Source organism: Alosa sapidissima, chromosome 3 (genome assembly GCF_018492685.1).
Source record: "Alosa sapidissima isolate fAloSap1 chromosome 3, fAloSap1.pri, whole genome shotgun sequence".
In the NCBI taxonomy this organism is placed as follows: domain Eukaryota; kingdom Metazoa; phylum Chordata; class Actinopteri; order Clupeiformes; family Clupeidae; genus Alosa; species Alosa sapidissima.
In genome coordinates this window covers 13,531,053-13,554,817 of record NC_055959.1, presented here as the reverse complement: position 1 = coordinate 13,554,817, position 23,765 = coordinate 13,531,053, and the positions used below count along the sequence as shown (strand labels likewise).

Here is a 23,765-nt window from a genome sequence, read left to right as displayed (position 1 = left end):
GCAGTATGTCTTGGTATCTTTTACAAAATCAAAAAAGTCTACCAGTGTTTCAGCCGAAAATAGCAGAGCTACGCAAACATACCAGTGCACAATGGTGTAGGGCACTTGCATAGAACAGGGGTTCTCGATTTGGTTTTGGTACCAGGGTCCCCTTGTGGGAGAATTTTTTTTCTGAGGACCCCCATATAATTGTATGTTGAGTGAAGTGATTAGAACTGTAGATGCAATAGTCTGGAAACACAAATATTTCTCCATACCCTTGTTTCTTTTTTCCATACTTATCCAGACCTGGAAATTACTAAAATAAAATTCCATACTTTTCCAGGTTTTCCATACTGCGTAGGAACCCTGGTTAATGCTAAAATGCATGCAGGTCAAGTACTGTTGGTACTAAAGAACAAAAACAATTGGTTTTATTTAGCTCGAGTTGCTGCAGCCAACAGCCAGCAGCTACAACGCTACACTCTGGGGGCATGAACGTGGGGGCTCATGAACATGCCCCCAGAGTGTAGCATGTAAGCTCTAACTGTTGGCTGCAGCAAATTGAGCTAGGTAAAACAGATTGTTTTTATACCAACAGTACTCGGTACTTTCGCTACATATAGTGATTCCAAAACTCACCCTCATCCCTTCAAATCTAGACAGGGCTCTGAGGGGCCTTAGGGCCCTGAGGGTTCGTAAGGACTTGATTGGCCCCAGCTCTGAGTAGCCCAGGATGTTGGCTGTCAAGCTGATAATGGAAACCTAAGAAAAGACAAACTGAGACTTAATGGTGAGATTTTTTTCTTTAAACATAACAAGTTCTGCTGTTGAATCTAGGTTAGGGAATGAAATACACAAGTAAAAGTTGAAAATGATTTCTTGCATGGAACCTGAAATGCCTTGCAGGCAATTTGTGGAATCAGGAATAACTGCATATGCAGGTATTGTGCTGTGCAAACACTCAACACCCATGTATTCCCAGCTGAGTGGGAATAGGCCTACTTATAAACAGCATATTTATGCATAGGCCTAGACAATTGTGTTGAATCCTCAATGTGAAAGTGTGGGTTACAAAATACAGAACACCATTTTACCATGTTTACCATTTTATCAAGTTTGCCATTCCAAGTTTAGTCTATGCCTGTGCAACCACTTGAACTGCCTTATGTGCCACTACCAAAATTGAAAGTATCAGAGGAATTTCTTCCTCCATGCTTTATGTGTTATACAAATAGGCCTATACAAAAAAAAACATTTAACATAATAATTTAACATACTGGGCCCTATCATGACATTCTAAAGTGCATCGTCACTCGTCAAAAGTCTATTCAAATTTAGTAGGATGTCCAGTTCACATTGGGAGGGGTTTCGTTATCAAACGTGGAGCGCATGGCGCAACAAGATGTTCCTAGGTTTTTTAATCAGTCATATGGGTGTGTTTGGGGCGTAACATCATTTTAAACCAATGAGAATGACATCTGTCATTCCCTTTAACGCAGAGTGTGAATTACCCCACCATAATTGGGGGGTACTAGCCAAGAAATCTAGACGCGTCCCTAGCGGCAGCAATGCCAAGGCTAGTCTAGCAACTCTCCATTGGCTTGTGAGCTCCAGAAATCGAAACTTAATCAGGCCAATGAAATCGTATATAGAGTCGTTAGGTGGGCTTAACATAATGATTGATGGCAGAGTTGCAACGGTTTGGCTTGAATTCCCTGCTACTTGAAAACAAATAAGATGGATGTTGCTGCTGGCGAACAGTGTGACACGAGTTAAGCTTTTATTAAGTTGGCAAACGTTTGAACTAGCCAACTAGCTCCGCTGGTGGGAAACGTATGGGACTCATAGTGCTGCCGCTGTCCTATTGCGTGCAGAGGGAATTTGAAAGACAACTGATTATCCCGCCCCTCGGACTGAGCACTGCGAACGGTGAGTGCCAGGGTTGCCAGATTGGGCGGTTTCCCGCCCAATTGGGCGGTTTTGCAATCTATTTTGCGGGCAAAAATGGGTTTGGGCGGGTGTATAAAAATTGGGCTGGTTTCGGATCAGATCGGCGGGTTTTTGTAGCCGAAACAAAGGCACTTCAGACCCTTCTTCCAGCGACCGTCTCTGGTCAGCAGGTAGCAGTCTCTCACTCACTCACTCACACACCCTCTGGCTGACGTGCCCCCCTAAACTCACAACAGACACTCTCAGCTCACGTCACCTTATGTATCGAAACATGCATTCTAATAGTGCATGGTATTTCCATAACCGCGAGATATGCGCTTCACAATGACCGCAATTAGTTGTTAGATATTAACAGCAGACAGTAAAGCCCAGCAGTAATTTATCCAAATTAACACATATTTCAAGTACCATTCATGATGTTGTCAAATATTGAAGTTGTGGGAATTTTAAGCTGTATGTTTCTTTCGTCCCCCATGTCGTTTCATTTATCCCGGTCTGGAGGGACGAATGAAACAAAACGCATGTTCGATTTCTCCTTAAATAAATCCTGAATGGTTTTGTTCAGAGCTGAAAATGCAACTGTATTTGACAGAGGACCGATGTAGTTTGCTTGTGACAAAATATTAGCTTTCAGTGTTTTACGATGTCTTTGTAAATTACGTTTAATTAAAAAGTGTTTCAGTCCGGTTCTCCCCTACTCTGGCGCAGACCGCCATTCAAACACACAGCTCGCGGGGTTTTCAAACTTAGCTAGCTGACTGACAATGTCAATATGCCAAAGTGGGCAAAGAGCATTTTGTCATTACAGTCAATCTCTTCATGAGTGTGCACACTGCTGAAAGATTACCTACGAGACAGGATGGACTTAACCCTTCTTTCAGGGTTGATGGATGTGCGCAGGTCTTGCGCGAATGGCTTGACATAGGACTACGGCCCACGTTCCGTCCAGCCCGACAGTTGTTGAGGAAGTTTGACGAAGCCTAGGCCTACTAGAACTTTTTAATTATTTTTAGGCCTAATAACAATTGCTCAAAGCGATTTTCACGAAGGGCCTAGGGCCATAGGCCTATGTTTTTTGTGTAGAGATGGCCCATGCATGAACGTTCTGCTTCTGCAAAGAGCGCACTGACACCCCTGTTCGTTCAACGCGACTTTCATGAAAACTAGGATTAACTGCCTGTCAGGTAGGCCTACTAATTGTTCTAAATTACAGGTGTCAAACTCAAGTTTGCCTTTAGCCTATATCTGGCGTATGAAAATATTTTTTGCGTGTAGTTGCCATGCATGGACGCACTGCTTCTGCAAATAGCGCACTGACACTGTCCTAAATAGCCTATTCAGTGCGATTTTCATGAAAACTCTAGGCCTAACTGCCTGTCTCAGGGAATATATAGCGCCTAGGTAGGCTATTAATTAATTGTTCTAAATCACAGCTGTCAGACTCAAGTTTAACTCAAGCCTTTAGCCTACATTTGGGGTAGGCCTATGAAAATATTTTTTGTGTAGCCTACAGTTGGCCCACCAGTTATGAACGCACTGCCTCTGCAAAGAGTCGACACCCCTGTTCTATAATCAATGCGATTTTCATCTAATGTTATACATGAATATGCATGTGTCATGTTGCTATTATAAATAATTGAAATGTTGTGCATTAGGCTATTTTGTATGTTCATATATCCACTCAATGTTTTTATGTTAGGCTAGCCTACTGAATGCTTTTGTTCCAAGCGTCTATTGACACTAAACAGACAGATTAATAGTCTATGTTTAGCCTATTGCATTATTTTCCGTAACATAAGCTTATAGAATAATAGTCTGACGTCCGTGTAGCCTACTTTTGCGTTCATTTGATTGAATATTGTTTTTGAAATTGGATAGGCTAAGTCGAAAAATGGGTCATTTTAAAGCTTGTTAATGATTTCAATGTGTTTAAATGAGAAACAAGCAAAAGCAAATTTGGGCGGTTTTTTGTGCATTCTCGCGGTTTTTGACGAGGTTTTGGGCTGGAAAACCTTCCTGGCATCTGGCAACACTGGTGAGTGCCCAGACCCTACATTTTAATGTGGGTCTGGCTCGTCAGGCTAGGGGGGTACTGCTCCTTCACTTTTTCTGACCATAATGGTCCATTACCATATCATTCCCCACCGTGATCGCCAAGTGCAACATTTGTTGTGCAACACACATACAAGGTCTAAACATGCGACAAACTGATAATCAGTAGGCTACAGAATATCTCATCGTTTTTATACTGTATATCCAAAAGAGAACTGTTTTGATCAACTCTGCCCTCTGCCCTCATCTTGTCTCCCTGCGGCATGCTCACGGCTTTTATCCTGTGCCTCTCTTGTCTGCTGGTCCTTAACACATATGACACGAACGAATTGTTTGTAGATAAAAAATAGTTTCATTAAGATAGTATCAGGGTTCTCAGATAAAACTACATTTATCAAACTAAAAATAGGAAATAATAGAATGTAAAAACAATACCAACCAATTAAAAACAAATTCAAATACTAGCACATATTTAGCCTCGGCTACTTGGGTCTTTTTATGTTTCCACAGGTTTCACTGATGTAGGCTTAGCTACATCAGACCCTCTTGTGCATACCGGTAATATAAAAACACAGGATCTGTGCCAAACTAATTTCAAAAGGGCACAATAATTTATTCAAGATATAATGAGAAAGAATACCTAGGCTATGGAGTTCATCTCCTTTGAAATGACAATCGACTTTACCTCACCACAATGTAAAGGTTTATTTAAATAGAGAATTACCTTGCTAACTAACCAAGGTACACTTTACTAGCCTCAGTGGGTAAGTAAGTAGCAGGTAAGTAGCCAGTAATTCAATGTATGAAGAGGTGACATGAGCTATGAAAGAACAAACACGTTTATAAATGAAGGTTGTAAAATAACACATTTTCAACAAGCTAGACGTCAGTTAGCAACTTACATTTACCCATGCACGTCAGCAGCAAACAGAATTTAGCCTACTGGAAGAATTTACCTAGCGTTTTGTCATTCAATGTTGACACTTGCTCAGTTGCTTAGGGGTTTCTGAAATCGCTTTACATTAAAGTGTTCCTACAGTGAAAACAGGAGTTGACTTGTATTGTAACTGTAATGATATTTTTCACAATATCAGAAAAATTATCTGACCCCCCCAAAACTGATATTTCTGTAATTTCTGTAATTTCTGTAACTGTAATTCGAACTATGCTTTAACGGCGCAAACGCGATACGTCAAATAAATGCATCGGTATTTTGGCATTCAGCGGCGCATGTGAAGGAGGCTGCTTGCGAGACCGTATGGATTCGAATAGTCATTCTTAAACCATGCTTTACTAAAACCTAGCATAGCCTTCACGCATTTGCACACGACTTTGACTTTGACTTTTCACCAAGGAGCCAGTCAACGACAAGACAGTTATATGCAGTTACTTTCACTATTGACTGACAATGGGTTAGCCTACCACCGAAAACATATAGGCTGGAAAAAGCAACACTTACCCTAATGTTGCTCGAATGACTGAATAAAACAACATTTATCCTGCAGAGGAGTTGCTTATATCTCGTGACAGTGCGTCTTCAGTTGTGCCCCATACGTGTCTCTCGCCTCTCCCCTAATCACTTTTAACCGTCATTACCAATTTGCAAATGATGGTGAATAACTACTCATCATGAGATGTACAGTATTTCGTAATATCTTTATTCTAATTATGTTTCCCATTGTAATCGTGCAATTTGTAATGCTTTACATGGACGTGCGCTGATGTGCGTTCATGAATGATAGAAGGATGGTGCCAATATGACTGTTAACATGCGCTCTTAAAATAGCATATGAACAACTCGCCATTGACTTCTGACCAGGTTTAGGTGGTGTATGATAGCAATTTTTAGACAACGCGCCAGGCCCCTCCCTATTGCCACACCCCTGGGCGCAATGCTTGAAATATAAACGTGCAAAATACCAAATTCAACTTTGCGCGGGTGAATAACGAACATGCGCTGGTACCCAAAATACAGCCCACTAACATTCACCTTCAAGTAACACTTACATCAACAATAAGGAAGTCCAGCCAACACCAGGCATTGGTAAAGTAGACTTTGAAGCCATAAGCTACCCATTTGAGGAGCATCTCTACGATGAAGACGTATGTGAACACCTGATCAGCATATTCCAGAATGATCTTAATCATTCTTCTTTGCTCAATGTAGATGTCCTCGAAGGCCTGTGAAATAGCATGCAATAAGTGATCACTACTGGTACATTCTCAGTGTCCATTCAGATTTTATTATAAAAGATTAATTCAACAGTACTTTGAGCACACATTAAGGAGCACACATTAAATCTTCATGCAAACTGCATCATATGATGGCATACACATTATTAAGCACTTTAGTGTTTTTATAATATCTGTATGTGTGTCTCTTTGTGTATAATATATTTTCTTGAGGGAGCCACCAGTAACTGTAGGCAAATTCCTTGTATGTGTCAAAACACACAATACTGTATATGTCAATTATGTGTCAATGATGAGTCAATCTAGTGTAAGTGTGAATACTCTTGGCCTATAAACTATTTCTGATTCTAACTCAAACATGTCTAATTATCTTTGAATCCCAGCTTACCAGAGCACCACTGCTAAGCAGGATCATAAAAATGATGAAGGTCTCAAAGTAGCTGTGCTCCACTATTGTAAAGCAAGTGCGCCGGAGGGTCCACCATATTTTCCCTTTACCTTCGGTGATGTCCAGGGTCAGGCAAGGACAACGGCGGATACAGTCTGTTTGTGGGCACAGGGAAAAGTGAAAATAAGAGAAAGCTTTGCCAATGCTACCTAAACTAGGCCTGCAGGGTTATCACAGATATATCACAGACAGATACAGGTCAGTTGTTCCCTATATGATCATTATCCAACATTCAAACCAACTTGACCCTCTGGCTTCAACAAATGGCATTCTTGATGATACCTGTCGCTGACTGAAACACAAAAGGCTGCTGATATAACTGTGATTCATTAAGCACACAAGAACACAGAATAAAGAGTGAACACACATTAAACACATTTCCTCTCTGTGAGACTTACTCTCAGTGTAGCACTCGTCAGGCAAGATGTCTTCCTCTTCCTCTTCCTCCACCTCCACTATCGGAGGACCCTTGTCCACTGTACTGCACTGGGAAGTGTCGTCAGCATTATCCTCCTTCTGGGACATGGTGAAAAACACCCAACATATAATACTGTTATTTTAGAGCAGCAGGGTGGATGAGTTGTGTTGTGGTTTGTAAAGCATTTGCTATAATAGCTTAGTATAGTATAGTATAGTAGTGCAGTACTGTGTAGTATTAGATCATTATGGACAAATGAAGCATAGCTTAAAGGTTCGTTTTTTTAGGCTAAAACATTTTTTGTCACTTACAGCAAACATCACCTCACCATCCGCTAGCTGCCTGTATCCTGAAAATACTGTAAAAAAACACAATCTCTGTGGACAACCCAGGCTCCAAAAACGGCCACAACAACTTGGGCAAAACTTGCCCATAAAAACATAACAAACTTCCATCAAATCACAGTTGCACGGGATGAAGGGGGAGGAAGTAGCAAGCTAGCTTTCTGTTTTGCGCCTTTAACATAGTATACAGTAGCACAGTAAAGCACAGTAACATTGTAACCCTGATATATGTTTTTTTTGGTGTGAGCAAATGAAAGACGGGGAGAAATGTTGCGGATAGAGTGTGGAGTGTGTGTGGAAGAAAAACTTTCCTTGGACTTTCTAAAGAAAATTGAAGTGGTATAATTTACAGAATAAATGCATTATCTGGCAGTGTGGATACCTGGACAACAGAATGGCAAGGCAGTCATGTTTTTTTTTTCTCTCTCTTACTGTATTTTGTGAGCATACAGTTTTGCTTTAATGTTTGTGGATTTTTTTGGAGGAAAAAATGCTGTTTTGCTGACAAGTACTTGATATACATTTGAGGTGGAATTAAGCGTGCATGCACTCTTTTCTGTTTGTGTGCTCATTATGTACGTTTGGGCATGTGGGGAGTAATCATTTTGTGAAAAGTGGAGCACTGTATCAAAGTATAGAGAAGCATTACGGTCAGGAATAATTCTTGCTATGTCAAGAAAAAATTAATGCTATTTAACCTGGTTACATTAGGATCTGGTTTAAGTTGTTCGGTCATTGTGGTACTATTTAAATTTTGTGATGACACTAAAGATTGGTGCCTGTGGGCATGATGAATAAATTGTAAGGCAATCCGTGTAGTTTTACAGTACATGGACGTGGTGTAAGGTGAGCTATATTTGGTAGCATGAGGATAGATTGAGGACACTTGACGGGTGCTCACTTGTGTAAATCTTCACCCACAGATTCACATGGTCGTCCTCTTTCACTGATGTGGCAGCTTGTCGTATAGAGATTGATGGGTAAACAAACAAGCACACGCATGCTTTGGCCACTGTGGGAAACATTGATAACCTCTTTCATGACGCAGAGTCCACAAGATGGCCTCACCCATAGTGCTGCACACAGTCAAAAATGCTTTCAGAAATGCTGCAGATACACTTTTCACAGGTTGTTTTATTTGTTTGTCACCACTTACGGTTAAGATGGAACACGTGTGGAACCAGGTCCATCAATCATGTGATCAGTTATTTAATGTAATGATAGAACATGCCAGCCCTAGATCCAGTTCTACTCCCACTTAAGGGTTTGGGTTTTAGGAGTGTCCCAATGAAACAAGTGCTGTGTTAGGTCATCTATCCAGCCACTATAGCTGACCATTACAGCCATCATCTGAACCTCCATGGCAACATTTTATAGAAAGAGAGAGAGAGAAAGAGAGACAGACAGACAGACAGATAGAAAGTAGACTTGAGTGAGCGCTTCTAATGCTTCTAATGCTGTGTTAGCCCCGGTTCCCACGGTCTGTTGCCGTGAGGTTACCCCATCCCAACATAAACCCCTGACGTAGATGCAGTCTGCAGATGCTATGAGAGACCACTGGTTCACAGTGATCTAGGAGACTCAGTAGTGCTGACACAAGCACCAAAGGATCGGTGATCAGACAACCAAGCAATGTGCTACTCCCGTCAAGCTTTTGAAAGTGGTTCCTTAGCTTCAATGCAAAAAGGTTTCTAGCTTGAGCTTGAGGAAGATGATACTGAAACCCTAGAGTCAGGGAGGCTTCTACCTTTCTTCATCGTGTCACACATGAAAGTTTATGAAGAGTAGGAGAAGCTGTCCAGAACGTTCTGAAATATCAGTCTTCATACCATATCACACCAAGCACCATACCAAAAGAGCTAACAGTGTTTAGTGCTTTGTTATGAAACAGTTATAAAAAGCTTAACCTAGATTCCAAAGATTCAAATAAATATCAATGCTCATAACATGTTTACTACAATCTGAATATGAATACATTCTATACTATACTGATGTTTACTTGGTGGTATCAATGCATAAGACTAATAGCATCCTCAGCAGCAGTCATACTCATCTGAAATGAAAGTTTAGATTCCTTTTCATTGCTGAAACCAATTTTCTACTGCTCAGGTTGCACACTTAGTTGACAAACTTTCTACAGTTGCTTATTTCCATATGACAAAAACTTTGAAAAGAAACACATGAATTTCAACATACCTTAGTCTTCTCATCATCTTCTGCCTCGTTCTCATACTCTGAAGTGCTGTCCTCATCATGAGTGTCAAAGTCCGACTCTCCCTTGGCCATGGGCACGTTGAGGGTCAGAGCGTTAGTAAACGACCCGTTATTGCCGGTGTCTTCCGCCCAGCCCCACACCCCATCCACTTTCTTCAGCTCAGGCTCACCTGAGTCCAGGTTTCTCAGGACCAAATTGTTGCACTTGACGTGATCCTCCTGATCCTCATCCTCTTCTTCCCCCTCACCCTTTTTGGGTTTTATCCCAAGAAGCCTCCTAACATGTCCTGTGATGAAGGCTTTGGCCCAGTCAATGCCCCAGGTGATTCTCCCAATGGCGATCTGGAGGTTGTTTTCTCCATCATCGTCCGGTGGGGCCAGGTTGTCTCCACTGAAGGAGCTCAACAGCAAGGCCAGGAAGAGGTTCAGGACCTAGGCAGAAACAGAATAAAGTGTGTGTTGATATAGACTTAGTTCAGTGTGTCCTGCATAACAAATTGTACTGGTAATCGGAGGCTTTCTGGTAGAGAACCCTCTATCGCCGTGTCACCGACTCGTATCCCCTATCTTACGGTCAACCATGCTGCCCGTTGACGTAAACATGGAATCAGTTCCGGAGTGGGGAGTGCCAAAAACAGCTCATTTGCCACAAATTTACTGGACTTTCTCAGAGCCTGCTGTTTGTTAAAGATGCAACCACTAGCATTCTGCTGACCTTCATTAGAGTGCCAGTGGTAGCAAGTGGTGGCCCCCATCTGGCCTTTTAAAAACAGGATGTCCAACACATAAACCTCCTTTGTTGTTTGCAGGACACATGCACCCAAAACTAACTCAGTCAAATAATTTATATTGTTCCATGCAGCCGTTATTATTACAGTATAACTGATTGCAATGACAGGAGTGTTGTACCAACTGACTCACCACTAGGTTACCGATGACCATGACCATCATGAAGACAACGAGGCACATGCCTTGACCAGCCACCTCCATGCAGTCCCACATGGTCTCAATCCACTCCCCGCACAGGATGCGAAAAATGATGAGGAAGGAGTGGAAAAAGTCCTGCATGTGCCAGCGGGGCAACACACAGTCCTCTGCAATCTTGCACACGCAATCACTGTAGTTCTTGCCGAATAGCTGCATGCCCACCACGGCAAAAATGAAGACGATGATGCCAAGGACAAGAGTCAGGTTGCCCAGGGCGCCAACAGAGTTGCCAATGATGCGGAGCAGCATGTTGAGGGTGGGCCAGGACTTGGCCAGTTTGAAGACGCGCATCTGCATCCAAACCCCAACACAAATGTTCACAATTAAAAAGCATGGCTTTGCCTAAAGCTATGACATGCTAACCAAATTCTGATAAAAAAAACAGTAACACTTTACTTGACAGTATCGACATAAGAGTGACATGACACATCATGAGGGTTCATGACACATGAACCCTAACCCTAACCCTGATCCTAACCTCTAACCTCTAATCCTAACCTTAACTCTAACAGAAGTGTTATATCATAAACGTTTATGACTTGTTTATGACACGTTCATGATAGTGTCATGTCACTCTTATGTCAATACTGTCAAGTAAAGTGTAACCAAAAAAACACATAGATTGACATTACTAGAACGCACATAAATGCTCATCCTTGAAATATGGAATTATTGATGAACAACACACACACACACACAAACACACACAGGCACACACACAATCACAGTCACAATTACACAAACACATCTTATCACAGAAACACCATGAATGAAAAATGAAGAGAGATAATAAAATCAGAGTATGGAAGTATGAAGGAAAACTGAATGGTTGCAACACTACAACACTGCCCCAGTCCTGATGGTTCTGACACTCCGCTCAATAATCTCACCAAACGGAAGGAGCGCAGCACAGATAGGCCCTGGACATCAGCCAGACCCAGCTCCACCAGGCTCATGGTCACGATGATGCTGTCGAAGATGTTCCAGCCCACCTGGAAATAATAATACGGGTCCATGCCGATGAGCTTGAAAACCATCTCAGCTGCGAAGATCCCTGTGAAGACCTGTCAGAATGGTACCAGGCAGAGAGAAAGAACGAGAGACAGAAAGAGAGAGAAGACATGTAGAGAATCAACCTTTACTACGTTTTTGCCTTTTAGAAATCTGCATGTAGAACAAGCTTAGCCACCTAAAACTAAAACCCAGTCAAGGATGTCAAAACAGGCTGGATATTCGTGTGTGTGTGTGTGTGTGTGTGTGTGTGCAAGCATTCTTTTTTGTATTTTCTTACCAGATTCCCCACTGTAAGCATATTCTCAAACTCTTCTGTCATTGGATAGTGTTCCATGGCCATGAAAAGAGTGTTGAGCACAATGCAGATGGTGATGCCTAGGTCCACAAATGGGTCCATCACCACAAAATACACCCACTTCTTAAAGATGATCCATGGAGGACAGCAGTTCCACTTCAGAAAGATGTCCGCAAACTTGTACCAGAAAGGGGGGCATGGCCTCTGAAGCTCTTCAAGTTCTGTCAATGAACAGGAAAGGGTTGTCTTGCTGACTCTTTAGTACACAACACAAATGATCCTGTTACAATAAATTGACCATGTGTTCATAATCCTACAACAATCAGCTTCAACTGATTTCACAACCTACAATATCCATTTACCAAGTCTGCATGATCAAATAGCTGTTGATTTTGAATGGTCTATGCTTGTACATGTATCTATCTATCACATGGTGGAATAGTTAGAAATATTTTGGAAATGTGTACACCCCCTCTCCCTCCAGTGTTAACAGGCTTGTTCAGACCCTTATAAACTTGTATTGTGTCTTCACAGTCTTCCAGAGTCTAAAATCAAGGCAGAGGTGTCAATACTCTCCCTTGACATCAGGCTATTCCTAACACCTGACAATGCTGCGCTAAGCCCTTTCAAATAGACAAGCCTCTGCTTGGTCTGTTGACTGCACAATTAGATTAAGATTGACAGGGTACAGTTCTTATAACACAGGGTTCATTATAGTAACAAGCCACACACCTGCTTAACAATGAGAAACCTCTGTGTTTCATGTCTTATATATATATTAAGTATATACTATTTTGATCCCATGAGGGAAATTTGGTCTCTGCATTTATCCCAATCCGTGAATTACAGTAGTGAAACACACTCAGCACACAGTGAACACACGGTGAGGTGAAGCACACACTAATCCCGGCGCAGTGAGCTGCCTGCATAACAGCGGCGCTCGGGGAGCAGTGAGGGGTTAGGTGCCCTGCTCAAGGGCACTTCAGCCGTGCCTACTGGTCGGGGTTCGAAGTCCGGGGTTACAAGTCCGAAGCGCTAACCAGTAGGCCACGGTCTTGTGTAGGCATATACTGTACATAATCATCAATTAAGATGTTTTGGGAGCAAAGGAATATATATATATATATATATATATATAACTTTAAAGATGGAGTCCATGGATGTGATACCAATACACACTTTTGTCAAATTCAGTGAAAAGCTCCTCACAATCCTTTGGCTCTACATTAAAGGGGTGGTTCAGGATTTTGGATTAGTGTTAATTTTGTCACCTATTTTTAATTTAGTCTTAGTCTTAGTCTTGTGACGAAATGTCCTTTTTAGTCTTTGTCATATTTAGTCATTCAAATATCATTTTTGTTAGTCAAGTTTTAGTCAACTAAAAGTCTCGTCATTTTAGTCTAGTTTTAGTCAAAAGAAAACTAAAGCTATCTTAGTCTTAGTCAGTTTTAGTCAAAACATTTTAGTCTTTTTTTATAACAAATTATTTCTGATTTTAGTCATTTAGTGTTTCACACATCTCAATTTTCTAACAATATTGTGTGTCCACAGGGCTACTCGACTGTTATAATTACTCATTCTGATTTTTTTTGTCATTCAGTACATGCACAGGTAAGTCAAGCTACAGTTATAGCTCGGCTGGGATTTGGCCATAGACAGTAAAAGATTTGACTGGACCACTGTCATGATCTTCATAGACCAGTGTTTCAGTGTCCGCAAGCTATCCCAAGTGGTCCACGAGCAGACGTGGTAAAATATAATATAGATGAGTTGTTTGCAATATTGAACCAACTTCAAACTGTTCTACAACACTGTCTATGTCAGATATGCCAGTTTAAATCATATAAATCCTCTGACACAATTAAACAAAGTGCAAAGACAATAAGCAAGGTGGTTCAGTGAGTATTGTGTAGGCTAATATACTGCTAGGTCAATTTATTTTCTTTTTAGCTAGGTGGTCTGTGCGTTTCTTTTTTATTGATTAGTTAAGTGGTCCTTCATCTGAAAAAGTTTGAGAAACACTGTCTTGGACCCAAGTATGAATGTTTTACTCCGCCACGCTAGATGGCGATATGCGCCCAAACGCAACACAAACTCTCAATCTTAGCTAACTTGCTAGCGAACTTTCCATATTAGCTTACTTGCTAGCAAACTTTGCATCATCAGTGTAACTAGTTAAATAGTTGACATTACTTGCTGAAACTTTTCGTATGGACATTCTGGGGGATGTTAATTTGTATATGAGAGAAGCTTCAACTTCTGGGTATGTAGCATTGTGGCATAAAGCCTAACTCTGGCAGAAATCTCTGTGTAGTTTCCTGCTGCAGCCACAGGGTTGCAGCAACAGCACGTAGACTAGCCTACAGGAAAGCTGCTGCGCATGAACCATGAACTCATTCGTAATATTTTGAAAAGGTAACAGCTATTCTGTCTTCTCATTTTGTAGACGAAAATGGAAGAGAAATGTTATCTTAGTTTTTATTTCAAGCAAAACATTTTAGTCTCGTCTTTTTTCGTCAACAATAATGCATCTTAAGATAGTCTTAGTCAGTGTTTCAGGACATTAGTGCAGTCTCGTCATCGTCTCGTCTTAGTCATGGAAAAAAAGGTTGTTGACTAACATTTTTCCTCTCGTCTCGTCTGACGAAATTAACACTATTTTGGATCGATGTAAATGTCTGTGTTGATAGTTTTATTTCATTAACTATAGTTACTGTTTATCATGTGGAAGCACTGAGCGGATTCATCAGTGTTTGTGCTTGAGGTGTTATATACTAAATATATTTTGCCTAGAGATCAAATTAGCTATAGTTAGACCAAAGACCTAGCCTGGAAAATCCAGACCCTGATAATCTAGAAAGATTAAGGATCTGGCCAAGAACAATGTAATGGCCCAACTCGAGGGGCGGCAACAAGCATGCATTTAAAAATCTCACTTCACGCAATTGGATAACACTAGACCATGTTTACTCTGAATGATTTCGGACTTAGACGCAATCGGATAACACTACGACCAATGTGTACTGTCCTCCAACGTTGCAGCACTGTCTTCATCAGTTTAGCTGGTTCCCCGGAATGTTGGGGCAAAAGTAAAGTGCATCATTGCTCTTTGCCAGTGTCTCGCAGAGACAATTCCATTGTGATCTCGTGAGAACTCTGGATTTCCAGGGTACCAAAGACCCATGATTATTACTAACCTCTGCTTCAACCCTAGTTAGACCTAAAGGAGAATTCCGGCAATTTTTCATATAGATCTCTGTTTGTCGAGGTCACCGAGTACTAACGGTACAAAATAAAACAAACAAAAAAACGGTGCTACCTAGCTCAAGTTGCTGCAGCCAACAGCTAGAGCTGCAAGGCATCTACAGTCCTACACTCCGGGTACATCTTTAACATCATGCCTCATTCCTTTAAGACTTTGCACTTTGCCTTTCACTCTAACTAGGCCCCACTGTGTAGATAAATGTAAATCATTGTATGGATGGATGGATGGATACCGTCCATGGTGTTGCTTGCTGCTGACACGGCACTGGTAGCACTGAGGGCGCTGGTGGCACTGACAGCACTGCCTTTCCTCTCTTGCTCCCCAGGGACCTGCAGGTAGTCCATGCTGCCATTGGACTTCACTATGTTCCCTGCAGACTGTATTTTGGCAAACAAGAAATGCAAGCATCGGGTTAGATGTATGTGTGTACACTTTTAAGCACAATTCATGTGTTTGTTTTTGCTTTGTGAAATAAAGAGTGTGATTGCATGAACATTTGAATGTCCCATAACTCATTTATAGTGACTGCTGGGGTCATTTAATACTTTTCACTTTAACCTTTTTACACAACTAAATGCCAGGATGTCATTTGCCCAGGGTACTCGAATATTATAAAGTATATTACCCTTAATCTTTGATCTTTGGAAATCGTCTGGCATTACATTTCTAGTTGGATGTCAATATTTTATGGAAAAGCTGCATTATTCAAAATGACAGGAAATATCAGGCTAGATAAAGGTAATGGACAAGTCAATGAATTTGGGTTTTGGCTTGCTTGCTATTTCTAAAACAATATGGCTATCTCACCTCCTCATCCTTGAGGGCCCTCTTGACCTCTCCATCTTTGCCAAGGCTTCGGTCATCATCAATATGATCATCCTCTGTTCCTCCACCCTTACTGTTCTGACTCGACAGGGACAGCTTGCTGCTGGCTAGTCTGCCTTGCCTCTGTTGTAAACAAATTTAACAGTCAGTTTGCCATTTACCAATAAAGCTCTACATTCTTCTTCAATGAAAGCTTTAAGGATGAACAGTATGTAGTATTCTCTGATGCATAGCAATTTTACAACAGTGTTTTGGTCTGAAAAAGAAAGAATATTTTTTTCCCATTGGTAGTTTTGAAGCTAATAGAGTTTCTCGTGATTTTCTTGGATGAACAGCCAAAAAGCCTCTATTTTATCCCAGACCCCTGACCTCAGCAGTTTGCTTCTTCAGTTGCTCCAGGATCTTGGCGTACTCTTCCTCCTTTTCTTTAGCTTCAGCCATAGTGGCCTCATTCTGCTCGGCGTACGCCATGGCAACCACAGCCAGAATGAGGTTGATGAGGTAGAAAGAGCCAAGGAAGATCATTACCACGAAGAAGATCATGTAGGTCTTTCCAGCTGCTCGGAGAGTCTGCAGGTAAATTCAAATTACAGAAGCAGTAAGGAAGAGGTTTTGACCTTGCACCATGCATCAACACCAAAAACAGCAATGTTAACACGCTGTTAGGATGCTAACTGTTCTTTCTTCTTTTATTATATTGTACTCAGGCCAAGACATTGTGTATAAACTGGGTGGCTAACAGGAATGACAGGTATTTGTCCTTTACATAACTACACACCATCATGAATTTGATGGTTTGACAATATTAACAAATTAATTTGTAGATGATGCTAAAGCTAGCTGCCATTAACCAGGTAGCAACATTTGCAGATACCGAACCACTGGTGGCACGCCACTTCTAGTCCATTGATGGACCACCATCACTTTTAATTTAACTTGTTCTGAATATTAAGAAAAGACATGTGGCAAAACTTATGGACCGAACTCTTTTTCATTTATTCAGTTATATTAAGAAAAGACAAGTGGCAACACTTGTGGTCCAAACTCTTTATTCAGTTATACTTCATCTTAATAACATTTCATATTGGGGCATTTGTCGGCAGCCTGCCAGTGGACCGCCAGATCTGCCCCCAGTGGGCCGACAGTAGTCCGCTAGCCTCTTGCTATCTGGGTAAAAATGGGGAAATTGTGTGCATAATGTTGCTTAAGTCTGAAGTTAAGTTGAAGGGTTTTTTTTTCATTGACAAGTGACATACAGTACAGGTAGTACATATAGAGTATAATGTATCTATCTATCTATCTATCTATAGAGGTACTGAAGAACAGATGACCTTAACCCATCTTTTTCTACTCTTTGGTTCTGCTATTAGCTTGTGAATGAGCCGGGGCTAGTGTTTGCACTAACCAGCTGAAAAAGATTCTCCCAGTAGTCTTGCGTCATCAGACGGAAGAGAGCCAGAAAGGCCCAGCCAAACGAGTCGTAGTGTGTGTAGCCGTAGTTGGGGTTGTTTCCTGCCTTAAGGCAGATATATCCGTCAGGGCAAACACTGTCATAGAGTGGAAGGAACAATCACACCTCTCAGTAATGTGAATGCAGACAATACTAAAAGCACAGAAACTAAAATATAAATGTCAGAAAACAGTAAATATAAACATAGTCAGTGTGGCAATCCATGTCAAATCCTGCCTTCATTTTGTTCCTGATCCATATTTGTATGACTTTTTCATAATCTTTGCCTGAACAGAGGGCAGATGACCAGGGATGGATTACTGCACGGGCCTACCAGGCCCAGGGGCCCAAGGGGTCAAGGGGCCCTGAAGCCCAAGCCTTTGCATGGAATCATTGCCTCAATATCAACAAATCAGGATGTAGGCTATGAATCTGATTGAATTTAGTATTGGCCATCCCCAAAATGCACCATAATACAGGAAATCACATCAAACAAATTAAAAAAATTCTGGGGGAGGACCCCCCAAACCCCCCCTCCCACATATACAACAATTAGTGGGGGGCCCTTAATACATCTGGGCCCAGGGGCCCGAAAGTTCATAATCCGCCCATGCAGATGACTAGATTGGTTTATCCCCTGGATAATGTCAACCTGCACAGAGACAGGATGAGAATAAGATGAGACACTCACCCAGCATCTGAGCTGTTTCCACAGAGCAGTGGGTCTAACTGACCCTCCAGGTAGTAATGGTTGTCTAGATCATGGGGGTTTGGAGTTCAGAAGATTATCAACATTTTATTTACATTCATACACTCTGTATACTATATGTGTTAACTTCAGGGTAACCCTTTTTGCAACAGTTTTGCCATTATGATATTTTGTGAACAGACTCCCGAAATTACACACATAAAGAAGGCAAAGCTAGCAGATTATTCACTTAGCCTTTTATGGATGGTGACTGGATACCTGGGTTGTCAATGTATGCCTGATAGTCAAAGGTACTGTTTGCGGTGTTGTTGTAGTGTACGGTGGAGACCAAGGTGCTGTAGTCTGGGGTGAAGCTAAGCAAGTCCTGTAACGTTTGGTTGGACTGTGGTGGCCAAATGACACACTTCTGCCGCAGGTTGCCCATGAATAGCTGAAGGCCCACCAGGGCAAATACAGCCAGACAGAACACGGTGAGAATCATTACATCCCGTAGCTTCTTCACTGATTGAATCAGTGCGCCAACGATTGTTTTCAGACCTGGGGACAAGATTTCAAAGGTTGTCAAAAGTTGGAGTTGGAGAAATACAGAGGATGAAGTGATTGTTGTGGAACACCTACTGTATCACCTCCTACAGATACACATGGTTGTGTTGGTGTATCGTTTAAGTGGGGTAATCAGGATATTACTGTATTTAGCAATAGCATAAATATAAAATAGGTGTTACAGAATGTTGCAAATTCTGATCAAGCACATTATGAAACTACAGAGACAACTTTCAGCTACTTGTGGACAAAAAATAGAAAGTTAATTTAGGAAATGGCACAGTGATGAAACAGTAGTGAGTAGATTATGACTTTTAGCACATACCAGGAATTACAGTGATAGTTTTTAGGGCACGAAGAACTCGGAATGTCCTAAGCGCAGATACATTGCCCAGATCGACAAACTCAGTGATGTACCTATGGATACACACAGTGGACAACAACAGCTTTTAGGTAAAGAGATTCAAAGACACCAAGTCATACTCCCCCACATACGTAGGGTCTGTAGAAGCTTTTGCTAAGAATAATGTGTGCTACCAAAGATCCAAAAGAGGGTCTTTTATTTGGCCTTCAACTAGGTCATTTACTTTTCCTCATTCAGTAGATAATTCATGTGGTAATTATGGACCTACACAGGGCAAGTATCCTGTCTAACTTTTTCACCCTCAGGCCAGAGATGGTAGAGAGAATTCTGCAGTAAAAGATACTATGGTTCAACAGCAGCTATATTTAGTGCAAGGCAACTGTGCACTTTTGGAGCCAAAATGGCAGCATTATCTGCATACGGTCTGCAGATGGTAACAGGGTCATCACACCAGTGCACCTGCCATGTGTAACCATAAACTGATCCTGTACTAAAAATGAGGTCTGATGAACAAAACAGGTATGTTCCTTTGCCTGCAAATACTACTCTGGAATCCGCACCTAAAACCATGAGTCACTTTGCCTTGAGGTTCTATGAATGGATTATTCTTATTATACTTCATGTTCAGCTTTTAGATGATATTGGAGCCTCAAAGACCCAACTTACTGGCAATCAAACAAACTAAACCTTCTTGAGCAACCTATCGAGCAACACATTTTATATCCAGACAACTCTGATAAGCAGTGGAAATTGATTATGATCATGCAATCAGAATGCTAGGCATCGGTCATTGCCCAGCCGCATTGTTCAGTGAGGTGCCATGTGTTTTTGTTTGTTTGTTTGTTTATTTGTTTGTTTGCACAAAATTACACACTCTCACTGAATTCCTGACCACCTCACCTCACATGTCATCAAATAGGTGCTGCTGACACAGTCCTGCAAGTCTAGTTCTTGTAATGTCAATGCTCAGGACCTGGGACAGATCAGGACCAGATGTGTTCCGATAAGCTGTCTGAGTAGATTCTGTCTAGTGGAGTAAAGAGCAGAATAGCTTCTCTATCTGGCTCCTGAAAGTCGTAAGGGCATCAGCAGTAAGGAAGGAACTACAGGCACTTTAGACAAGGAAGGGAGCCAGCGCGAAGCAGAGAGGGTGAAGAGGGTCTAAATATAGATTTGATACATCATCCCACTCCACATGTGGCAAAACCTATTCATTTCCCAAGGATGCATTGTTGTGATGTAGATGGGTGATGATACCAGACATGTGTGTGTGTGTTGGGGGGGGGGGGGGGGGTTAGGTCACTGGGGATTCATTAGAGACAGGAAATAGAAGGGGGGGGGGGGGGGGGCGTAATTCCACTGTAATTCCACTTCCCCTTTCGGGTGATGTAAACAATGTGAGGTCACACTGACACATAGTGCATAGCGCACTTAGTTTTAATGTCACCAAGCAAGGTATCGACAGACCTCACTGGCAGACACGCAGACACGCACACACACACACACACACACACACACGCACGCACACATACACATATCCACGCACCATGCATCCACAAAAAAAAACGTACATTTCATGTATACAAAAGCATTTCTGTTTCATTAAAGACATATGTTCTGAGGATATTTTCAAGTTGCTGAATGCTGATAGCAGATCACATGCCCCACACACACTGCTTCCATTCAGTAACATGAATGACCACTATGACTTCTCTTATACTCACGCCATGCTGATGACCATGAAATCAAGCCAGTTCCAAGGGTCACGAAGGAATGTGAAATCTCCTACACAGAATCCTCTAGATAGTACTTTGATTGTTGCTTCAAAAGTATAGATACCAGTAAAAACATACCTGTGAAACAAAAAATCAATGTCATTTTGACAGGTCATGTTGTAGCTGTGTTTTAGTGAGGTCTCCCCTATAAGCACAAGCCAAGTAAACTTTTTGTAAGAATATTGTATACAGGGACACACACAGTAGCTACTGTAGTGAAAAAGAAGGAAATACAGTTTGTGTTGATTGATTGTGGTGTGTGCAAATGAGTAAATGATTAAAGCTCAGACTTACTCCACAGTTTTACTCCATGCTGGAGGATCGCTCATCGTCATGAACACGCAGTTTGCTAGAATAGTTATCATGATGAACATGCTGAACAATTTGCATGAGAGTTAAGGAACAGAGCCAGACCATATGGTTTAAATGAAAACTAAAATTCAGATTTACATTCTGCATAAAGTTGTGAGCATCAGTGAAACTAAAGCAACATTCTCTGCAAATTACCACTAAGGAAGTTGGAAAACGACATAAGTATAAGTTTATATACTCTTTTGATCCCGTAAGGGAAATTTGATCTGGAATGGAACACACTCAGCACACAGTGAACACTCAATGAGGTGAAGCACACACTAATCCCGACGCAGTGAGCTGCCTGCTCAGGTGCCTTGCTCAAGGGCACTTCAGCCGTTCCTACTGGTCGGGGTTCGAACTGGCAACCCTCCAGTTACAAGTCCGAAGCCCTAACCAGTAGGCCACGGCTGCCCCTAAACATGTAGTTTTGTTTTAAACTATAACAATGTCATTATTCCAATATTAATATAAAGATAAAGTGAATTATATTTCTGTAGCTATTATGCTAATTGTGATGTGTGTACATCTGGAGTAAACAGTAAGGATATGAATGTATGAGAACTTTAATAGCTATCTGTCTTACAATACTGAAGGGGCTCAGGCAGTAGCAGGCTGGTTCAGCATTGAACCTGAAGATGGTATTCCCTTTGTTGATGACGATAAATGTCTGAAAGAGAGAGTGAAGGAGAGAGTTATATGTTTAATATGAAGCATTGGTCATTCAAACATTCATGTTTGAGTGTACAATGTAATTTATGTACAGGAAATAAATAAGCTGCTATACATTATGGCGTTTTTTCATCTTTGGCCTGTCTTATCAGTGGACAGTGGACTTGACTTACACGTAAATAATATTCTAATTTTTACTTTCTATTTTATTGAGATTGACATTTTATCAGAGTGTGTGCCACCTGAGAATCCAACTTTGCCATCGTTATCACTTCGGCTGTAGGAAATCATTGCCGTTAATCCAGGGGTGTCAAACTCATATTAGGCAATAGGCCGGATTTGTTGGAATGAGACCTCATGGCATGGGGGCCTTATGTTTGACACCCCTGCATTAATCACATGAAGTCAGCTGCTCTGACCTTCTGGGCCTGGTAGTAGGGGTCCAGCTCCTCCAGTGGTATGTTGAACAGCTCTGGCGGCAGGTCTCCATAGATGAAGGGCAGGGCCTTCCCAGCCTCCAGGTCGCTGGAGGGTTTGGGGAGGTTCTCGTCATCCTCCTCGTCCTTCTCTGGGGCTTTGGGATTCAGCTCCTTCAAGCGCTCTTGCTCGGCAGCCTCCTCCTCCATGCGACGCTCGATCGCCGCCAGCGACTCCGGCGTGAAACGGTGAAACACATCGGTGCCATCGGTCGGGAGGAGCAGGCCTGCCATCTTCGCATTCTGTTCGGCGAGAGATACCACCGCACTGGGGTCTCTCAGTAATGCCCTGCGGGGGGGGGGTCAGTCTTCTCAGTACAGAAAAATACACAAAATGAAATCGCATGCGTCCGTCCTCTACCTCAAGTCTCTAGGAAAGAGGCCTGGGGTGAAAGCTCATAGGTGAGGTTGACATACAGTAACTCTGTGCTCTACACTTTGATATGGGTTCCAGTGTCTACAGAGCTTAACTGTTGTTCAAGAAGATCATGTCTTACATAAAGAATTCTCATTTTGAGGGAATGCAAATTAGTTGACAATTAAACAACTTCCTAGATTATCATTTTGTCTTGGGTGAAGGGTTTAAACGGTTCAGCTAGCCAAGAGCTACACAATTATATATTTTTGATAGGTTAGCTGAAACAGGCTAATTTGATACATATTTTAGTGGTGGCCCTGCTTCCAGCCTCCGTACCCTATTCTCAGCCCAACTCTCTGAATAATAGCACACTCAAAATCTCAATAACTCACATGAGCATTGTTCGTTGAAAGCTTTCTAAAAACACTCTCAAACTTATATGTTTCCAGTTTCACACTAATAACATTTGTAATAGTGTTCATTTATTTTGCTATGATATTGTCACAGCTGAGCATTATCAGAGATCTGAAGAAATGCATCTATAGAGTGTCTTCATTCACCCAGAAGAGCAATATCCCATTTATCCTTGTTAGCACACAGAATCATGTGTACTTATTTCCATCCATTTCAAGTTGTGTCCTTTTTTGATAAATATTCAACAATGATCTGATTAATAAAGAAAATAAGTTAAGACACATAGAAATAGCAATGGCCAAATCTTTGACTGCTAATACTGTATTCTTGGGTGTGTTCACCATTTGGTGGAGTAGAACCTTTGATACTTCTGAGTGAGATTCATGGCCATTCCTCTACCCCCCTCCCATCCTGCCAGCTACATTGATGATTCATAGGACTGGGATTTAAAATGTGTGTGTGTGTACAGTATGTTCTGTGGAGGGATGCAAACATATGTTGGGGTGAAGTGAAGGGGACTCATATTTCAAGAAATGGTTCAGTACTGGCATCAGATTGACCACAGTTTTTTATTCAGATTCTGTGTGTGTGTGTGTGTGTGTGTATGAGTGTACACACATGCTGACATATATTAATGTGCATCTGTGTGTATATTTTTATCTTTCA

At 41.6% G+C, this 23,765-nt stretch overlaps 1 protein-coding gene across 1 annotated transcript in view; it reads right to left on the bottom strand.

Moving 5' to 3' along the window:
* LOC121705026 (sodium channel protein type 4 subunit alpha B-like) overlaps positions 1 to 23,765 on the bottom strand; it is a 48,983-nt gene that overhangs the window by 11,873 nt on the left and 13,345 nt on the right. The window contains exons 2-20 of the mRNA XM_042085705.1: positions 22,271 to 22,616; positions 21,731 to 21,849; positions 21,123 to 21,212; positions 20,778 to 20,906; positions 19,015 to 19,106; positions 18,405 to 18,683; positions 18,129 to 18,192; positions 17,393 to 17,534; positions 16,357 to 16,557; positions 15,970 to 16,110; positions 15,395 to 15,539; positions 11,880 to 12,118; positions 11,479 to 11,652; positions 10,523 to 10,879; positions 9,584 to 10,033; positions 7,024 to 7,141; positions 6,566 to 6,720; positions 5,992 to 6,165; positions 622 to 744 (exon numbers count right to left, since the gene is read on the bottom strand). Coding sequence (XP_041941639.1) covers positions 622 to 744; positions 5,992 to 6,165; positions 6,566 to 6,720; positions 7,024 to 7,141; positions 9,584 to 10,033; positions 10,523 to 10,879; positions 11,479 to 11,652; positions 11,880 to 12,118; positions 15,395 to 15,539; positions 15,970 to 16,110; positions 16,357 to 16,557; positions 17,393 to 17,534; positions 18,129 to 18,192; positions 18,405 to 18,683; positions 19,015 to 19,106; positions 20,778 to 20,906; positions 21,123 to 21,212; positions 21,731 to 21,849; positions 22,271 to 22,561 — 3,483 coding nt within the window. The 5' untranslated portion in view covers positions 22,562 to 22,616. The remainder of the gene's footprint in view (positions 1 to 621; positions 745 to 5,991; positions 6,166 to 6,565; positions 6,721 to 7,023; positions 7,142 to 9,583; positions 10,034 to 10,522; positions 10,880 to 11,478; positions 11,653 to 11,879; positions 12,119 to 15,394; positions 15,540 to 15,969; positions 16,111 to 16,356; positions 16,558 to 17,392; positions 17,535 to 18,128; positions 18,193 to 18,404; positions 18,684 to 19,014; positions 19,107 to 20,777; positions 20,907 to 21,122; positions 21,213 to 21,730; positions 21,850 to 22,270; positions 22,617 to 23,765) is intronic.